Below are 20,787 nucleotides of genomic sequence, written 5' to 3'. Positions count from 1 at the left end.
TACACTCCATGGAGTCCCAAAGAGTCAGACATAACTGAACGACTAACACTTTCACTTTTCACCCTGTAGTCAAGCAATTCCGTACCTTAGAGAGTTATCTGCTTGAAAAGAAATACAAGCACTGTATCTTATAATAAAAAATTGGAAATTATAAAAAAACTGGATAAACTGTAGCTTATTCATATTTCAGAATACCAGTAAAACAACTACAATGTATAAAATTTGAGTAAACTTTCCATTTAAAATTTTAAAAATAAACTTCATTACTCTTAATCCATGCTTTAATAAACTTATTTGCTCTGGAAAGACAAGCAAAAATGTCTATCATATGACCCATGGTAGCTGAAAATTTCAGTATTTGAATCCCTTCTACATACAAAGCACTAGGACAAAAAACATTTATCAAGAGCCTAATTTGTATCTGGTTCATGAGAGGTAATACATACATTATTCCCTTTAATCCTAACACTATAATAATCACCATTTTTTCATGAGAAAATTCATACGAAGAAGCTTAAAACCTGGCAGAAAGCATTGCGATACTATGAAGCAATATTCAAACTCAGATCTGCCTAACAAAAGCTCAAGTTCCTTTTAAAGAAAAACCAAAGTGGGTATCCCTTCAATTTACATCCAGCTGAACAACTCTACTTCAAATTCTTAAGTTTTCAGATGCTTGAATGACCCCATTTTCATCCCAATTAAAGAATACGATAAATACATAAAGTATAAAAAGTACTTTTTTTTAAATTCGAGGATAACTGCTTTACAATGTTGCGTCGGTCTCTGCCATACAAAGTGAATCAGCCGTAAGTGTATATACACATATGCCCTTCCTCTTGAGCTTCCCTCCCACCCACTGCCATGCCACCCATCTAGGGCATCACAGAGACCAGGCTGGGCTCCCTGTGTTATACAGCCGCCTCCCACTAGTTATCTGTTTTACTACGTGGTAGTGTATATACGTCAATGCTATTCTCTCAATTCATCCCACCCTCCCCTCCCCCTGCTGGGTCCACAAGTCCACTCTCTATGTCTGCATCTCTATTCATGCCCTACAAACAGGATCATCAGTACCATTTTTCTAAATTCCATCAGTCAGTCAGTAAGACAGTTCAGTCGCTCAGTCGTGTCCGACTCTTTGCAACCCCATGAATCGCACAACACGCCAGGCCTCCCTGTCCATCACCAACTCCCAGAGTCTACTCAAACTCATGCCCATCGAGTCGGTGATGCCATCCAGCCATCTCATCCTCTGTCGTCCCCTTCTCCTCCTGCTCCCAATCCCTCCCAGCATCAGGGTCTTTTCCAATGAGTCAACTCTTCTCACGAGGTGGCCAAAGTACTGGAGTTCCAGCTTCAGCATCAATCCTTTCAATGAACACCCAGGACTGATCTCCTTTAGGATGGACTGGTTGGATATCCTTGCAGTCCAAGGGACTCTCAAGAGTCTTCTCCAACACCACAGTTCAAAAGCATCTAAATTCCATATATATGTACTAATATACTATATTTGTTTTTCTCTTTCTGACTTACTCCACTTTGTATAACAGGCTCCATGTTCATACCCCTCAGTTCAACTGACTCACATTCATCCCTTTTTATGGCTAAGTAATATTCCACTGTATACATGTACCACGACTTCTTTATCCATTGATCAATCGATGAGCATCTAGGTCATTTCCATGTCCTGGCAATTGTAAATAGCGCTGCTATGAATATTGAGGTGCATGTGTCTTTCTGAATTATGGTTTTCTCAGGGTATATGCCCAGTAGTGGGACTGCTGGGTCATGGGTTTTATTGTTAGTTAAAAAGTACTTTTAAATAAACTAAAAGTTTAGTTATAAAAGACAATTTAAAGATCAAAAAAATCTTACTGTCTTTAAATATAAATATTAAGTATACTTCACAAACTCTAGGTGGTCTCAGCTACTATCACAAAAATAGCATTTTATGAGGATGCAAATTGAAATTAAGTATTTTGAAGTTGTCACCATCAACAAGTATTTACTGAAACATAATCATAATTAAGGAGCAAATGATTATATAAATTATACTACACATAGAAGTTGCTGAAAGAAAGAATCCAAGAGAAATGAACAGAAGGAACACAGAGAGGACCTAAAGAAGAACAGAGTAAGAGCAATGGTAATGAACAAAGAAAGGCCCTATTTCAAATCCTCTCATATCCCTCACAAAGTTACTTCTAGAAGAAATTCAAAAGCACTACACCCCCACCCTGGGCGTGCACTCACACAGAAGGATCTCCTTCCAGCACCCTACCATAAAATATGGTGTCGCTACAATGTACTTATGTACAATTAAAGTCACCACTGGCTATTCAAAAGTAGTATACTAAACTGACTATCCAATTTGTTGAAAATTAACAAGTTCCTGTTAGATGTTAATTAAATGAGCCTCCTTACAGGGGAAACATGCTACTACAAACTTTAAATTATAAGGCATCAGATCAATTGTAACATATCCATAAAAGAAATCGTGCTTTCAAAAGAAGGCTATTTGGCTTAGTTCATATGACATTATAACATCAAAATGGGTTTTTTCAAAGGAAAAAAATGTAAATGCTTAAAGACAATTTAGTTTTTAGAATGTCCAACATTAAATGTATAAATCAATAAAAATATGAAATTTAAGTTTTATAAAAACCAAGATTATAAACAAATAGAGATCAAAAAGAAATTTTTCCTTATAAATTGTATACTAACAAACTACAGGAATGTTATATGTAATTTATTAGAAATATTATTAATAAACTATAAAAATTGACATTTCAAACTGACAGCCTATTTCTCAGTACTTTGCTTTTAATAACTCTTGAGATATAAGATATAACTTTATTATGAGATTAGAAAAGAAGCACATTTCATATTCTTCATTCTAAACTTAGCTAATTTTTTTTTAAATAATTTCATTGTACATATGACCACCACTTGGATAAATTTGGGGATATTTTCATAGGAGAAATATCTATGACTTCCTAGCTCTTGTTTCTAAACTATGAAAAGAGAAATGAATTTACAAATAAGAAGTAAAAATCTAGTTGCAGTCCTCGTCCTGTCACTAAGTAATTCTGTGACCTTGACTAAGTTATTCCACTCTGGGCTTCAGTGTCCATGTCTACAAAATGAAGAATTTCAACTACAAAATATCCACAAATTTGTATGGTATTTCTAAAACTTATAAATTCTACTTTTTAAATGTTTCAAATGTTAACTCACCTCATCTGAAGAATCTAGTTGTCCCAATGTTCCTGCTGCACTTGCAAAACCTTTGGAAAGGAGAAAACCGTTGCCCTTCATAACTGTTATATATTGCTTTAAACTTAAAATTATTTTAAAACATAACAATATCAAAAGCTAAAGTTTTGTTAAGATAACTCATTCTAACAGTTATCTTGGCAGAATTCAACAGTTATTTTTAATAAATCTGGGCCCAATCAGTTTATACTTCAATAAGAAACCTCCAGTGAAAACCCAGATTTAATCATCACAAATAATGTTTCAGAAGGATTGCTTTCTTTACTTTTTAAACCATGGTTTACTAAAATATTGAACTACTAAAGTTTTGGGCTACTATTAAATAGCAACTGCTACATTTTTCATGAGTTCAAACTAGAACCTTTGATAAACTAACTGAATCCCTTTGAAGAAAAACAGAGTATCTTCTTTGACTAATCTACCCTTTCTTGCTTACAAATTTTTACTATTTTTATTACTTTCCTTACAAAGAATGACACAGCACTTAAATTTCTTCAATAATGAGTAAAGCTTGAGGGGTTTCTTGTTTTAATACAGAAAAGTTACCACTGTTCAAATTAAATATTTAAACAAACCTTGAACTGCCAGAGTGCTAGCGCCAGCAGATGGCTCTTGTATACCGTATACAAGTTTATCCTCAGGATATGTAAGTCCAGAGCTCTTCAAAGCTATAAGGTATTTTTCATGACTTTTCCTTGCACAAGCATTTTCTCCAAGACCTAATATTTAAAGTACATTTAAAAATCAGAAAAAAAAATTTTCCATTCAAAATGTAAGTACCACCACCTCAATAAATAATGTATACACATATAAAATAGATGACTATTCTAATTGGAGGGGAAACCCTAGAATGAATAATATAAAATAGCTATCAGACATTTCTGTGCTCATGTTTGGCATTAGTAATGTATAGCATGTTTATAGCAAATAATGAAATACAGTAAGTAACTGGTCATCTTAAAGATGCCAGAGATTATATACAAAACACAGGGGGTTCAAAGATTAATAAAACATGATTCCTATCTTCAAGGAACTTTTATTGTAAAGAAAGGCAGATAATATGGTAAGTGACAAACCTGTAGCAGACTTCACCATTTGGTTTCACAATCTGTGCTCTTATAATACCATGCAACCAGACTTACCCAAAGCAAAGTTTTTGGAAAGGGTTCCTAGGGAAGATAATACTTGAGTGGAATTTTCAAATATTATAACTGAGACTATTCTTTTGCCAAGCATAAAATGTTTTTATAATGACACTGAGGTAATTAAAAGCATAACTTGTACAGAAGTATCACTTAAAACAAATTTATTCCAAAATTTTGAGAAGTTTAGGTTCTAGAATTAAACAATCCTAGACATTTCACTTAGCATTTGATCATATTAATGTGAAGTTTGTCTTCTATTTTGATTTCTAGTATATTATGGAGAATAGAATAATAACAAAAGAAAATACTGACATTTGAAAGTTCTTTAAAAGAAAAAATTATTCTCTGAAAGCCAAGTTACCATGTCATTTGCCACCTCTTAAGCTGACGCCTGGCGGGCTACTGTCTATGGGGTCACAAAAAGTCAAGACGCAATTGAGTGACTAAGCAAACAGACACACACACACAAGGAGACTACACATCTTTAATTAAGGTTTCAATCTCTCTGATTATAAAAGTACATAGTAAATGAGTTTCTTTAATAGTTGCTGAGCTTTCCTCAATTTCCTCTCTTTGCTAGTCTCAATAATTAGAATAGAATAGCTTTGTTTTTTTAAATCTCTGTCCAATCTCTGGGCTAATTAAAAAAAAAAAGAAAATAAAACCTTCAGCACATATTAAACAGGAATACATCTATCCTTCAATTCAAGTTCAAAATTAAAAACAACCACAGTTTATAAAAAATAAAAGACTTCAAGGGTCCTACGTAAGAAATGACTAAATATATCTTCTGAATAATAAAAATCATGCATTTATCTCAGTAACAATAAATGAAATTTTTGCAATACTTTTAATTAACAAAATATATTTCAGGGACTTCCCTGGTGGTCCAGTGGTTAAGAATCCCTGCTTCCACTGCAAGGGGTGCAGGTTCACTCTCTGGTCATGGAACTGAGATCCGGCATCCCATGCAGTGTGACCAAAAGAACACAAAACTTTCCTATAATTATTTCTTAATTTAGTTGAACATACATTCCTTTAACTTCTTGAACATATCTATAATAGTTTTTTAATCTCTTTATCTGCTAAATCTAACATCTAGGCCATTTCAAGGTCAATTTCTATTAGTGTCCTTTTTCTTGGTTACACTGCACAACTTCTTATTTTTTTGTATGTCTAGCAGTATTTATTATATACTGGATATTCTGATGACACATTATCATAGAATCTGGATTCTGCTATCTTCCTTTGAAGAGTATAAATTTTAATTCTGCAAGACTTACAGCCTGATCACATAGAATTTCCCAAGACTCGGTTTTATAGTTTTTAAGAGACAAATCCCTTACTATTATACAGTGGAAGTGACAAATAGATTCAACACATTAGATCTGAGAGACAGAGTGCCTGAAAAACTATGGACGGAGGTTCATGACACTGTACAGGAGGCAGCAATCAAGACCATCCCCAAGAAAAAGAAACGCAAAAAGGTAAAATGATTGTTTGAGGAGGCTTTACAAATAGCTGATAAAAGAAGACAAGAGAAAGACAAAGGAGAAAAGGAAAGATATACCCATTTGAATGCAGAGTTCCAAACAATAGCAAGGAGAAATAAGAAAGCCTTCCTCAGTGATCAATGCAAAGAAATAGAGGAAAACAACAGAATGGAAAAAACTTGAGATCTCTTCAAGAAAATTAGAAATACCAAGGGGAAATTTCATGCAAAGATGAGCACAATAAAGGACAGAAATGGTATGGACCTAATAGAAGCAGAAGAGATTAAGAGGTGGCAAGAATATACAGAAGAACTATACAAAAAAGATTTTCATGACCCAGATAACCACAATGGTGTGATCACTCCCCTAGAGCCAGACATCCTGTAATGTGAAGTCAAGTGGGCTTTAGGAAGCATCACTACAAACAAAGCTAGTGGAGGTGATGGAATTCCAGTTGAGCTATTTCAAATCCTAAAAGATGATGCTGTGAAAGTGCTGCACTCAATATGCCAGCAAATATGGAAAACTCAGCAGTGGCCACAGGACTGGAAAAGGTCAGTTTTCATTCCAATCCCTAAGAAAGGCAATGCCAAAGAATGCTCAAACTACTGCACAATTACATTTATCTCACACTCTAGCAAAGTAATGCTCAAAATTCTCCAAGCCAGGCTTCAACAGTACATGAACCGAGAACTTCCAGATGGTCAAGCTATATTTAGAAAAGGCAGAGGAACCAGAGATCAAATTGCCAACATCCACTGGACCATCGAAAAAGCAAGTGTTCCAGAAAAACATCTACTTTTGCTTTATTGATTACGCCAATGCCTTTGACTGTGTGGATCACAATAAACTGTGGAAAATTCTTAAAGAGATGGGAATACCAGACCACCTGACCTGCCTCCTGAGAAATCTGTATGCAGGTCAAGAAGCCAATAGTTAGAACTGGACATGGAACAACAGATTGATTACAAATCAGGAAAGGAATACGTCAAGGCTGTATATTGTCATCCTACTTATTTAACTTATGTGCTGAGTATATCACGCAAGATGCCAGCCTGGATGAAATACAAGCTGAAATCAAGATTGCCATGAGAAATATCAATAACCTCAGATATGCAGATGACACCACCCTTATGGCAGAAAGCGAAGAACTAAAGAGCCTCTTGATGAAAGTGAAAGAGAAGAGAGTGAAAAAGTTGGCTTAAAACTCAACATTCAGAAAACTAAGATCATGGCATCCAGTCCCATCAATTCATGGCAAATAGATGGGGAAAGAGTGGAATCAGTAAGGGACTTTATTTTGGGGGGCTCCAAAATCACTGTAGATGGTGACCACAGCCATGAATTTAAAAGATGCTTTGCTCCTTGGAAGAAAAGCTATGACCAACCTAGACAGCATATTAAAAAGCAGAGACATTACTTTACCAACAAAGATCCATCTAGTTAAACCTATGATTTTTCCAGTAGTCATGTATGGATATGAGAGTTAGACTATAAAGAATACTGAGAACTGAGGAATTGATGCTTTTGAACTGTGGTGTTGGAGAAGACTCTTGAAAGTCCCTTGGACTGCAAGGAGATCCAACCCGCCCATCCTAAAGGAAATCAGTCCTGAATATTTATTGGAAGCACTGATGCTGAAGTTGAAACTCCAATACTTTGGCCACCTCATGAAAAAGCTCGGTTCCAATTCCTCTGTTTTGAAATTCCTCTTAAATGTTTTTAACAGGTAAGATTTTTAAAAGAAAATAAAAAGGCCTAAATAAGAATGGCATATTAAAAAAACAAGGACACAGGAACGAATGGAAGTACCAATAAGAATGCTATTTTGTAAAGGCAATAGAGAGAATGGTGAAGCTGTCAGGCTCTGGCCTCAAGATGCATAGCCAACTACTTGTGTAATCCTGAGCAGGTGTCTTAAACCCTGAGTCCCACTTTCCTCTTCTGTACAATGGGATAATGAGTAACAAACAGTCTTGGAGTTACTGATTAAATGAGCTAATCGTGTAAAGCAGGTTTTAATATTTGATCATTATTTTCCAAACAGGTGGATAAAAATACAAAATTTTAATAGCACTCTGTTGATGAGGCTGTTGTGAAACAGTCACGTGCTCTGCTTACTACTAAGCCTTATGGCGGGCAATCTGGAAATTTCAATTTATTTATCCCACTGATATTCTTGCACAGGTGTGGAAAGAAGGTATATCAGTTTGTAATTTCATCCTGGAACCAAAATGCCCATCAAAAGTGATGACTAAGAATGGCAACTTTATGACATGAAACACTATGCAGATTTTTTTTAACAGAGTACACTGATTTACTGACATAGACCTCTTAAGTGAAAAATGCAAGATGCATAGAATAATGTATACGGTATAAAGAGACTGAAAAATCAAAATACATATTCACCCTTTTTGTTTTCACACTAAGAGAAACTAAAAACGGTGGAAAGAAACTGGACAGACAGGAGATAGGATGGGAGGGAAACTTTAAACTGTGTCTATTTTTATTTTTTTGTTTTAACTAAAAAAATTTTACCTATTCAATTATCAATTTTGAAAGTATTTTTTAAGTGTCAGGCATACACTCTAAAGTTAGCAAATGTTAGCTGCAATTATTACTATTGTCCTTGTCAGCAGCAGCAGAATTACAAGTATTATCATTATTAGCAAGTTCAAAATAGCTTATTTCTGATGCTTTTTCTTACTCCCTCTGTACAGAAGCCTCCTCTAACTCCCAGACTATTTAAGGAACTTATCATTTTCTACTCTTGCATAAGCTGCTTAAGACACAGGTCATGTATCTACCTAATAGATACAAACATTCTGCAGTAACAGTAACCTACTCCAAGGAAAACAGAGACCATTTCTAAAGGGATTATACTCTATCATTAATTATAAGACCTGAAAATCGAAAAACCTGAATAACTGGATTTGCTAACATTCTTTCAGATACTACCCAACCAAAAAGCTCTCTTTGACTAAGCTTTTTTCTTCTCACAGGACTTCCCCAGACATCATGTCCCAAGCCAAGACACGACATGTACCAACTCTTTAACTCCCTGCAATCTCTGAAATGTCTTTTGGCAAATCCCGACATCCTGGTACAACACTCCTATCGAAAAAAGCATCTGTTGAGCGTTTCCTTTTAGATAGAGGTTCGCGTGTTAGTCCGTGAATAAAGTGCCCTTTTAACTAGAGAAGACCTAGCACTTGATTCCTAATTCGCTCAGTGTTTTGTCTGTTCTGGTATGGAGGGTATTCCATAACCGACTGCTCGCTCAGTAGCTCAATTCTAGCTGTCATTCCAGCACACCAAATACTCCACTGACAGCTCAACAGTCACTTTTCATTCAGGCCCCTCCCCTTCCCTCCTCCCTCAACCCCCATCGGCTCAGGAGCTCCTTCCCTCACACTGACAGTTCAGAAGTCCCCTTCCACAAGCTGTCCTCCTCTGCAGCTGCAAGACCACTTCCCCGACTCCCATCATCCCGCGACCCAATTTAGTCCCCAATATCATTGCTCTCCCAAATAATCCAAATCACATCATCAGTTTCTTCCCAAGAAACGGACGGCTTTAAAGCCTTCCCCACCAAGTACACAATTGACAGTTCGACACCAGATTCCCCAAGTATCCTTTCCTCTCCTCTCCGCTCCTACACTAGGCACTGGCTCTTTTCTCGCAATCACTCGTTCGTCCCGGCTTCCCCGAAATTCCCAGCTTCGTTCTCTAAATACGCTCTCCGCTCTCCCCTCCTCCCCATCCCCTTTCCACCGCTGACAGCTCAGTCACTTCCATCCCCATGTGGCTGCACCTTCCCCCACTTCTTTCTCTTGACAGCTCGGAGTCGGCTCCGAGCTTCCCCTCCCCGAGGCCTCTCCAGACTCGGCCTGGGCAATCCCGCGGTGTCCCCCGCCCCGGGGAAAGGCTCCACTCACCCACTCTCCCGCATCACGTTGCTGTCTCCGCAGTCGCAGGCACCCCCGGCCTGGCTGCGGAACATGTTGAAGTCGTGTCCGGTGTGGTCACCCTGGTGGAAGCACTCGGCGCAAAGCGACATGCAGGGTGAGATGCCGCACGTCCGGCAGCGGTAGGCCACGAAGTTGGCTGTCCAGACCAGGCCGCATAGCGCCGCGGGGTCGTAGGCCCGCACCGCCGCGCAGAACTCGTCGTAGCCTCCGCCGCCCGCCAGAAGGCACTTACACCACTCCAGAGCCTCCTCCTCGGCCGCCCCCGGACCGCCCCCGCCGCCGGCCGCCGCCGCCTCCTCGCCGTCCGCAGCCGCTGCCAGCGGCCGCTCGGCGCTCAGCACCCGCTCCAGCAGCGCCTGCAGCTCCTCAGCACCTGCCCGGTTGTCCGGCCGGCTGAGGGCCGCCTTCAGGTGCGCGGCGGTGGCCGCCTTGTCCAGGGCCAGCCCGGGAGCAGGCACCTCGGCTTGGGGTGACTGCGGCCCCCCGACGGCCGCAGCGGCCGCCGCCGCCATGATGAGAGCTCAGAATTTGGAGAGTCCAGGACCGGCGGCTCCTCCCGGGAGGGTGGGGGAATTGACTGCTGCGATTGCTCGGCCCGCCCAACTCTCGCGATACCCCGGGGCTGCCGCGCACCTCCGCCTGCGTCCCCGCCCATGCACACGCCCCCTCCTGCTGGGGTGCAGGCTTCCCGACCCTCTAGTCTGGGACAGTTCTCTTGTTTCTTTATTCAACCTTTTGGCTTTCTTGTAGTTGAAAGTCACTACAAGAAGGGACTCGACTTTTTAAAAAATTTGATATGGGTAGTATGGAAAACCTTTAATATGGACCTTTTTTTCCTTTATTTACCTGAACTATAAAAGACAGCATCTTTCAGATGTATTTTAGGCATCTCCATTTAGTTTTGAGATACAGATTTCCACTGTTATCAAACCCTTAATTACTATTGAATTACTATTATTACTGAAAAAAAAAAAGCTAATTCCCCTCCCCCCAGAATCAATTCCTACCTTCACACTATTATCGGTTTAAACTTCTAATACATTTTTTAGAAGACTAGAGTATATTCTTACTATCTCTCCTGTTCAAAATCTTTATTGGAAGCAAAAGTCAAACACTACTTGAATCTTCTATTAAAGTCCACCACCAACTTGTCTTTCTATCATTATCTCCTGGTGCTACTCTAATTTTGCTATTTGAAAGAAACCAGTGGGACTCTTCGGTGCTTTCTTAGAGATGCTTTCTTATTTCCTGCCCCTGGTCTTTATTGCTCCTAGTGCCACCCATACTCCACCCCATAAAATCACCCTACACTCCTAGCAATGTCTGCCTGTTTCATTTCCCTTCTTCCAAAGAAAATGGTTTTGAACTTATTTGATGATATAACATTGCCTTTCACTGTAAAAAAACCTCATCCTCACTGCACGACTAATTGGTAAGTTTTTTGAGGGTAAAGAATGAGTCTTCATCATTGTACATAAGTGTTCAAATATTTGGCTGATTATTGTCATTAAATGGAATATAATTAGAATAGATAACTTGTTGCATATTTATTGTGCCCCATTCTTTATGTATGTTATTTAACTATCTCAGTAATCCTATAAAGAAATTAAACTTACAGAGGTGGTTTATGTGTCCCAAAAACACACAACTGGCAATTAAATACGACTAGAAACCAAGTTCATCTGAATCCAAAGTCCTTTTTCTATCACATCAGTGCTTCCCAAACTTTCCTGATCCTAAGACCCACCGAAGTTCTTACCCACAAAATATATTCCTAGGCTCTACCCCAGACCCAAGGTATCAAAATCTCTAAAAGTTACACTGTCCTATCAAGCAAAATCTGAATCTTAAAAGAGACTGTCATTAACAGTCCTTCCAGAATTAAAAACCACGGCTTATTAAGTGTCTATAGCTCATCTCCAGAGAACTCGATGTATTATTAAAAGTAATTTAGGAATATATAACAAAGGACAACCAAGAATGAAAACAACTCTAGGAGAAGCAATCCAAAGAAGTAGAATGAGTATTTCCAATTCATAAACAGTGATATAAATGCATCTAACAGAACATACTATTTTACACATCTTGACCAGACTCTACATTAATGAAGCATTTCACAATCATTTAACAGTGCAAATAATTCAATAATTCCCTTTATAAATCGTCAAATTGTAAACTGTTAGGTAGTTAGAATAGGGAAAAGGAGTCCAGAATGGCAGTGGCTAAAAGACCTGAAAGGGAAAAGCCCACGAAAATAGAACAAAGGAAGGTCCAAGGGGTAAAACAAACAGCACTCCTGGCTGGCCCAATTTATATAGGACAGGCCCAGGAGGGGAAAAAAAACATAAAAAGAGGAGCCAAAGTGCTCTCTCTCTTTCTCTCTCTCTCTCCCCCGTGCGATGGGGCGCTCTTCTCTTTGCGTCTTTGGGTTGACATGCCCTCATGCCTCGAAGATGGATTTTCCTGCTATTATCTGAATAAAATAGAGCTGTAACACTGATTTATCTAAGAGCTATAACACGGTCTGTCCAAGACCCGACAGCTGTGACACGCCAAGGGGGGCTTTAATGTCCGTCACTCCAAATCCTTGTTGTGCGGAGACAAAAACCGAGGTGCATACACTCGCCTGACATCTAGAGGGTCCCCAATCAAATATGGTGATCAAATCCTTAGACTCTGGGTGAAGTCCATCTGCCAGTGGATAGGCCCCATGTCGTTGGACGGGCTGGGCCAGCTGGGGTCTTCGAGCTCCTTGGGGGTTGTTTAATTGGCAAGTGGGACAAGAGGAGACCACTTGTCTTATAGTTGTTTGGAAACCTGTTCCTCTGAAGGAACTTTCTAGTAATCTTTGGAGGGCCTTTTCCCCTGAATGAGTGGTGGCATGTAAGGAGTTAACCAACTTCCATTGGAGGTTCCCAGGCAGAAAAAGGAGTCCCTCCTTTTGGAACCACCCCATATGATCTTCTTGAAAGCCCTCACTCTTAGCTTTAAGAGTCGTTCACCTTCAGTATATGAAGGGGTTTCTGGCAAATTAGTTTGTGGAACTAAGGTGGCAATCCCTATTAGGTCATTGCTCTGTAATGCTGCTCTCTTAGCTGCCTGATCAGCTGCTTGGCTCCCTTGTGCCACTTCTGTGCTCCCATTTTGGTGTCCTTTACAGTGGGAGACTGAAACTTCACTGGGCAGATGGACTGCCTCCAAGAGTCTAAGGATTTGATCATCATATTTGATTGGGGACCCTCGGGTGGTCAAGTGGCCCCTTTCTTTCCAAATAGCTGCATGTGCATGTAGCACCAGAAAGGCATACTTGGAGTCAGTGTAAACGGCTATTCTTTTTTCTTTTCCCAGCTCTAAAGCTCGAGTCAGGGCTATGAGCTCAGCTACTTGGGCTGAAGTACCTGGTGGCAGAGGCTTAGCCTCTATGGTCTCAAATTGGGAGACTACTGCATATCTGGCTCTTCTAACAAAACAAAAACATACTATTTCACACATCTTGACCAGACTCTACATTAATAAAGAATTGCATAATCATTTAACAGTGCAAATAATTCAATAATTCCCTTTATGAATCACCAAATTGTAAATCAAATAAAATCCAAGAACATTTCAAATGATGGTAGAACTAGTGTGGATTCACCAATCAGTGTCTTTGGTTTCCGGCAGTAGAGGAAGTGTGCTGGTATCTCTCCAGGATGGCTTGCCTGTGGAGAATAACAAGGGCACCTGTTCTGCTTCACCATGATGATGCATGCTGGCAAATGAAGCCTTTTCAGCATGCCTCAGTGGTCTCCACACACTCTGCAAAATTTTTACAAAATTCCACCACTTGTCACCAGTGCCTCCTTTTTTTCTGTAACAAAAACAAATGAAAAAAAAATTAAATATCACCCCCTATTTTAGTTACATAGATATTGCTATGCATATACAGAAACCTGGACATTTGCCAGATTTCCCACCTACTTTGTGAGGATATCAGATATGCTCAACATCAGAGAACCATTAAGAATAACCAATAGTAACAAAAATAGAAATAACCCAAGTGACAAATGGGCTAGAAAGGTGAATAGACATTTTACTAAAGAAAATATATAAGTGGACAATCAGATCTAATCCCTTGAATTTATTTGTCATGGGATTACAGATATATAAAAATATATGTAACATATAAAAATATATAGACATTAAAAATAGACATATAAAAGATTCTTAGCATCATTATTCATTAAGAAAATGCAAGTCAAAATTACGAGATATTACTACACACACTCACTAATTGACAATAATCAGAAAGAGAGACAATAACAAATGTTGACAAGGATATAGAAAAATAGGACTCCTCATACAACACTGATGGGAATGTAAAATGGTACAGCTTCTTGGGAAAACAGTTTGGCAGTTATGTACTTACAGTGTTAAACATAACTTTACCACAGAACTCTACAATTCCACTTCTAGGAATCTACCCAAGAGAATTCAAAATATATATCCAAACAAAAACTTGTAGATGAATACTCACAGCAGTATTATTCACAGTTGGAAAAAAAAAAAAACAAAACCTGGAAGAGATCCAAGGCTCTAGCAATTTGTAAATGGATAAACCAAATGTGACATTTTCATATAATGGTTACTATTTAACAATACTAAGAAATGAAGTACTGGTGCATGCTACAATACAGATGAATTTCAAAAATCTTATGTCGATGAAAGAAATCAGATACACAAAAAATGTGTATTGTATCGTCCCATTTATTTGAACTGTGCAGAAAGGTACATTTATAGAGACACAAGACAGACTTAACAGTTGTCTTAAGCTGGGAGTTAAGAACAGGAGTGATTACAAGTTAACACAAGATACCTTTTTAGGATGACAGGAATGTTTTAAAGATGGATTATGAAAAAAAAAAAAAAAGATGGATTATGGTGATGGGTGCACAGCTATGTGAACTAAAAATCATTTATTTCTACTCTAAAAGTAGGTAGATTTTATGGTATGAAATCATATTGCAATAAAACAGTTAATAATATAATTAATATTTCTTCTTATTTGAGATGAATGATACAATCAAGTTTCTGTCCAGGTGGAAACTATATTACTGCTTTAGCTTTCAAAATCAATGTGACAGGCTCTCAAATCTTTGCTTCTCCTAGGATGTCTGGGGTTTGGATTGTTTGGATCCAGAAAGTTTGCCATTTTTCTCTTTCAACTCATTATTGTAAAATAAAAACTCTTCTTCTAAATTACCTCTTGAGTCACTGGGCTGTGTCATGAGAAATTCCTACAACTATCATATTTCCTTGAGGGAAAGCCAGATTGAAATTCAGCTGAAAACTCTGTGCTCATTTAAATACATTTAAAGGCTATACCTTACGAGATTACATTGAATCATGCTGTTACTCTACAGAAGAAATTGAATAAATAACAATGCAACATACTGCAACACAAAAAGCCACAAAATAATATCTTAAAAACTATGTGTATTTATATATCCCATCTTATTTGTGAGAATAAGAATCTTATGTTATTTCTAAACTGGCTTTTCAAATCTAATTAAACCACACACACATAAGGTAAAGGCTATAAATAATAAATAACATAGTTGCTTCCAAATTAGGGACCCTTAAAAGAGAATTTATAAATCAATGTAAGCGCTCCAAAGTTGGTTTTAGTTGCTGTTGTTGTTTGTTTGTTGGCCTCACTACATGTGAGATCTTAGTTCCCTGATCAGGGGTGGAACCCATATCGCCTGCAGTAGAAGCACAGACTCCTAACCACAGGACTGCCAGGGAATGCCCTCCAAAGTTATTTTCGTATTTATCCAGACTCTCTTGGTTTCAAGAGACAAAAACTTGAATTAGCTTAAGCCAAAAAGAGCATCATATTAGATCATATAAACAATGGAGGGAAGGGAAAAGTGAATTTGGATGCATCTCCACATTTGCTTTTAGTGAGCATTAGCTTCATTGTCCCCAGCTCTAGGTCACATCTCCACAACCTCACAACAGAGGAAAAGGGTCCCTTCTTTGCCAGATCCACTTAAAACCCTGCGAAAGAATGCATGACCCACTCAAGGCCGAAGCCACCCTTACCACCAGAAGTAAGGGGAGGAGATACCTGCTGGGAACATAAAACATACAAGATACCTACAACTGTATTAACTTCTAAATTTCTGCCTAGCGTCCTAATACACACCAAACTTTCTCTATATGCACAGCAAGTTCACCAGCTTTAATGGCAATTGTTGAAATTCACACCATAAGAAACACTGTACCAACCACGTACCAGGAATTCTGCCAGATGATCATGTTTAAGATTCATGACAACCCTGAGAAGTAATTATCATTATCCCCATTTTACCAATAGCAATGATACCCTTCATTTCATAGCCTTCAAAACATAAAAAAGAACCCTAGGAGAGCATCTGTTCATTGTTCCTACATGTGCCTGCCTCTCCCTCCTCCTCTTTCACCCACTCTATCCCCCTTCCCCTCCTCCCTCCCTCCCTCCCTTCCTTCCTTCAAAACTGAGTCCTTGAAGACTTTGCAACTGTATGTAACTGTGATTCTCTCATTTGCTTAATATTGAAACAAGGCCATTTTTAACAAGTTTCTCAACTCATGCTTTAGAAATATTTTGGGGAAAAAAGCATGACAGTACATAAAGGGTTTGACCTATATTAGCTCCTCTACAGACTGCTCTTTTCCAAGGTTATAAATGCTTATCGACTCTCTGCGATCTTTTTAATTATCATTTAGTACCATTACAGACCTGGGTTCAATCCCTGGGTCGGGAAGATTTCCTGGAGAAGGAAATGGCAACTCACTCCATTCTTGCCTGGAAAATCCCATGGACGGAGAAGCCTGGTAGGCTACAGTCCATGGGGTCACAAAGAGTCAGACACAACTGAGCGACTTCACTTCACTTAGTACCATTACAAGTTGTCCTAATTCCCTACTCCTCTTTTTTTAAACAAAGGAAAGTTTCCTTCCATGCACCTCTACTAAAGACTGTACGATTTTCACCCATGCACACATTCTTTGCACTATTCATGCAACAAAATAATTCAACACATATCTGTTGAGACACTACCAGTTGCTCTCTGCAAGAGTTGAGGACAGCACTGTAAACAAAACAGACATGGTCCATGGCATGGCCTGGCATGACACAACTCCAGGGGGCACCATTCACACAGAATACAACACTCCTGACACAGAGTTTACAGACTGATGGAAGCATATTATGAATTGTTATCTAATCTACAAATACATTATTACTGTTGCTATAATTATTATTATTTCTGATCTTGACATGAGAAAACATTTTTAATGGACACAGAAAGTATTAACAGCAAAAGAGAAGACTGAAAAAATGGGTTACAAAATTTTAACTTTCCGTTCTTTAAAGGTACCGTTAAGAGTTAGAGTTTCTGTTTGGGATGATAAAAAAAAAAAAAGGAAATGGATGGTTAAACAACATTATGAACATAATTATTACCACTGAATTTTACCCTAAAAAATGGTTAAAATGGCAAATTGTTATATGTATCTTACCATTTTAAAAAGTAATAGCATAATGTAACAAAACCCACTGAATTGTACACTTTAAATTGGTGAATTGTATGGAATGTGAATTACATCTCAAGAAGGCTATTAATAAAAAGAGACCACTAAAAGTAACAAGGCAAACTAAAGAGTAGAGACAATATTTGCAACATGTCTGACCCAAAAAGGATGTGCCTCTAGAATATATATTGACTTCCTACCAATCAACAAGGAAATGAATCATCCCAATAGAAAACTGAACAAGAGACTTCAATAGACATTTCATAAAGGAAGATACCCAAATGGCATATAAACATGCGAAATTAATAATCAGAGAACTACTAATTAAAACCATATTGAAAAAAAAAAAACCATATTGAGTGTACTACTATACATTCAACAGAATGGCTACAATTTAAAAGACTAATAATAATACCAAATAAGGGTGAGGATGTGGAGCACCTAGAACTATCAACTAGCATCAGCAGGAGTACAAAATGATTCAGCGACTTTGGGAAAAAGTTCCACAGTTTCTTATAAAGTTAAACAAACATCTACTCTATGATCCAAAAATTACAGTTAAGAGAAACAAAAACATACATATCCAGAAGAAACCTATGCAAGAATATTCATAGTAATGTTATTCATAGTAGCCAAAAGCTAGAAACAATTCAAATGTACATCAACAATGAATGTATAAATACTGGACTTCCCTGGTGGTTCACTCCCAATTCAGGGATGTGGGTTTGATCCCTGGTCAGGGAACTAAGATCCTGTATGCTACAGAGAGTGGCTAAAATAAATAAATAAATGCATAAACAAACTGGCATATTTCATGCAGTACAATAGTACTCAATGATAAAAACAAATGAATGATGTACATCAGGTATGAAGCTCAAAAACTTAATGCTAAGTGAAATAAACCAAAAAAGGTATGTTTGCATGATTCGATTTATACGAAGCCTTACAACAGGCAAAAGTAAACTATGATGATCAAAACCAAAACAGTGGTTGCCTGTGGACTGGCAGTAATTGACTGGTAGGATCAGAAGGGAAATTACTGGGATGAATGGAACTATATCTTAATTGGGGTGTGGTTTATGTTGTATATTATTCACATTTCATCAAACTATACACAAGATTTGTGCATTTTGTGTAAACTATATCTTAATTTTAAAAACAGGAAAAAAAAATAAAAATAAAAATGGAAACAAACTAAATACTCTTTAAAGTAAAATAAATGTAGTACATTCTTCTAATGGCTTCCCAGATGGCTCAGCAGTAAAGAATCTGCCTGCCAATGCAGGAGACTTGCGTTGGATGCCTGGATCAGGAAGATTCCCCGGACAAGGAAATGGCAACCCATACCAGTATTCTAGCCTGGGAAATCCCATGGACAGAGGAGCCTGGTGGGCTACAGTTCATAAGGTCACAAAACAGTCAAATAGGACTTAGCAACTAAAGAACAAAAATTCATATAATGAACCACTAAGCAATAATGAGGGCTTCCCAGATGGTGCTAGCGGTAAAGAACCCATCTGCCAACGCAAGAGACATAAAAAAACTCGGGTTCAATCCCAGGGTTGGGAAGACCCCCTGGAGGAGGGCATGGGAACCCACGCCACTATTCTTTCCTGGAGAATCTAACGGACAGAGGAGCCTCGTGGGCTATGACCCATAGAGTCGCAAAGAGCCAGACACGACTGAAGGGACTTAGCCCTCAGCATGCATGCAGTAATGAAAATGAGCAGACATGGATGAATTTTGCATATATGCTGTTGAGCAGAAGAAATGTGACATAGTGGACATGATTACACTTACATAAAGTAAAACAAAAATAGTAAAATTAATCTATGACTTTAAAAGTCAGGAGAATTATTACTTTTGGAGAGGGGAGCAGAGGAGTGATTGGAGGGGACCCTAAGGAGGATGCTCTCTTCCTTTCTAATCTTGATGGTGGTTAAACAGATTTGTTCACTGTATTCTCTTGTTCAGTGAGCTATTCATTTATAATTTGTGCCTGGATATGCTACATGCCAACAAAGTTTTTAAAATTAGTACCACTTGTAAGGAAGATATATATTTTGCACTTAATAATTTATGAATAAGTAAATGGATCTTCAGCACTGAAAAAGAAACATTCCAGATTTGAAGGTTAAATGTGATTATGAGTTCACTTAAATTGAAATACTAGGAAATATACTTTCTAATATTAGAAATATTAGAATAATTCATACTTAAATTTCAGTCAGTAATCAATTCTCAAAGTATAGTCTGCACACTTTTAAGGGGACCATGACCCTTGCAGGAAGTCAAGATTATTTTTGTAATAACAATAATACATTATTTGCTTTTCAAATTCTCATTATTTCAGGAGAATAGAGTGAAATTTTCCAAATGCTACAGGATATATGATGAGGTCATCATTCTGGCCATGAAATGTGTCCTTTTGTATTCTTATGTTTTTTAGAATGTTCTGAAGTACAATGGTAGGATTAGAATTTAAATATGTATATTTTCAGAGATTAACTAAGTTTTTTCCTCAGTACTTCTACCACATTCTTACTAGCTATATTCAGTTATTTCTGCTATGGTCTCTGCAACCTCATTATCCTGGACGAAACTGTTATTTTGAAATTATGAAGTTATCATACCCATGCAAACAAAAAATAGTACTATTTTCTGTCTCAGTTTTCAACAATTTTAATTTGAAAACATTTCTAAATTTTTAATTTTATGCAGAACTGTTGCTTTTAAGAAGTTAATAACTTTTTTTCTAAAATAGAAGATTTACATTTAAGAATGACTCTGGCTTAAAAGAGGGGAGATGAAATCTACAAGTGGATAGACTTGCTGTTTTCCTTGTATTTCGGCCATATAATCATCAAACAGGATCTTCAATGTGAATGTTAGGCAGTAAACACATTTCATGTAAAACACTCAGAGTATTGAATAACTTTCCTGAATCTCATCATTTACCCTCCAACAACTGCACTGACATATGCACTGATGTTGCAAAAACTAACAATGAATAAAACTGTTTGTAACTTAATATAAATCAAGGAAATAGCACTGAACTATCTAGTTGACATGTATTTGTCTCTCTTAAATACTTGCAGAAAAACAAGTCAGCTTCCCTCTAAAATAGCCTCCAGTTCCAGTTCAGTCATCCAGTTATGTTCGACTCTTTGTGACCCCATGTACTGCAGCACGCCAGGCCTCCCTGTCAATCACCAATTCCCGGAGCCTACCCAAACCCATGTCCATTGAGTCGGTGATGCCATCCAACCATCTCATCCTCTGTCGTTCCCTTCTCCTCCCACCCTCAATCTTTCCCAGCATCACGGTCTTTTCAAATGA

General features: G+C 37.9%; 1 protein-coding gene across 1 annotated transcript in view; it reads right to left on the bottom strand.

Annotated features, from left to right (window-relative positions):
* The window catches only part of UBR3 (ubiquitin protein ligase E3 component n-recognin 3), a 155,498-nt gene extending 145,040 nt beyond the window's left edge, over positions 1–10,458 (bottom strand). The window contains exons 1-3 of the mRNA XM_043487759.1: positions 9,855–10,458; positions 3,855–4,005; positions 3,241–3,290 (exon numbers count right to left, since the gene is read on the bottom strand). Of these exons, the coding sequence (XP_043343694.1) occupies positions 3,241–3,290; positions 3,855–4,005; positions 9,855–10,400 (747 nt within the window). The 5' untranslated portion in view covers positions 10,401–10,458. The remainder of the gene's footprint in view (positions 1–3,240; positions 3,291–3,854; positions 4,006–9,854) is intronic.
* Positions 10,459–20,787: the final 10,329 nt, after the last annotated feature.

This window comes from Cervus canadensis, chromosome 15 (genome assembly GCF_019320065.1).
Source record: "Cervus canadensis isolate Bull #8, Minnesota chromosome 15, ASM1932006v1, whole genome shotgun sequence".
Classification (NCBI taxonomy): Eukaryota; Metazoa; Chordata; class Mammalia; order Artiodactyla; family Cervidae; genus Cervus; species Cervus canadensis.
This window is presented reverse-complemented; position numbering and strand designations above follow the sequence as displayed.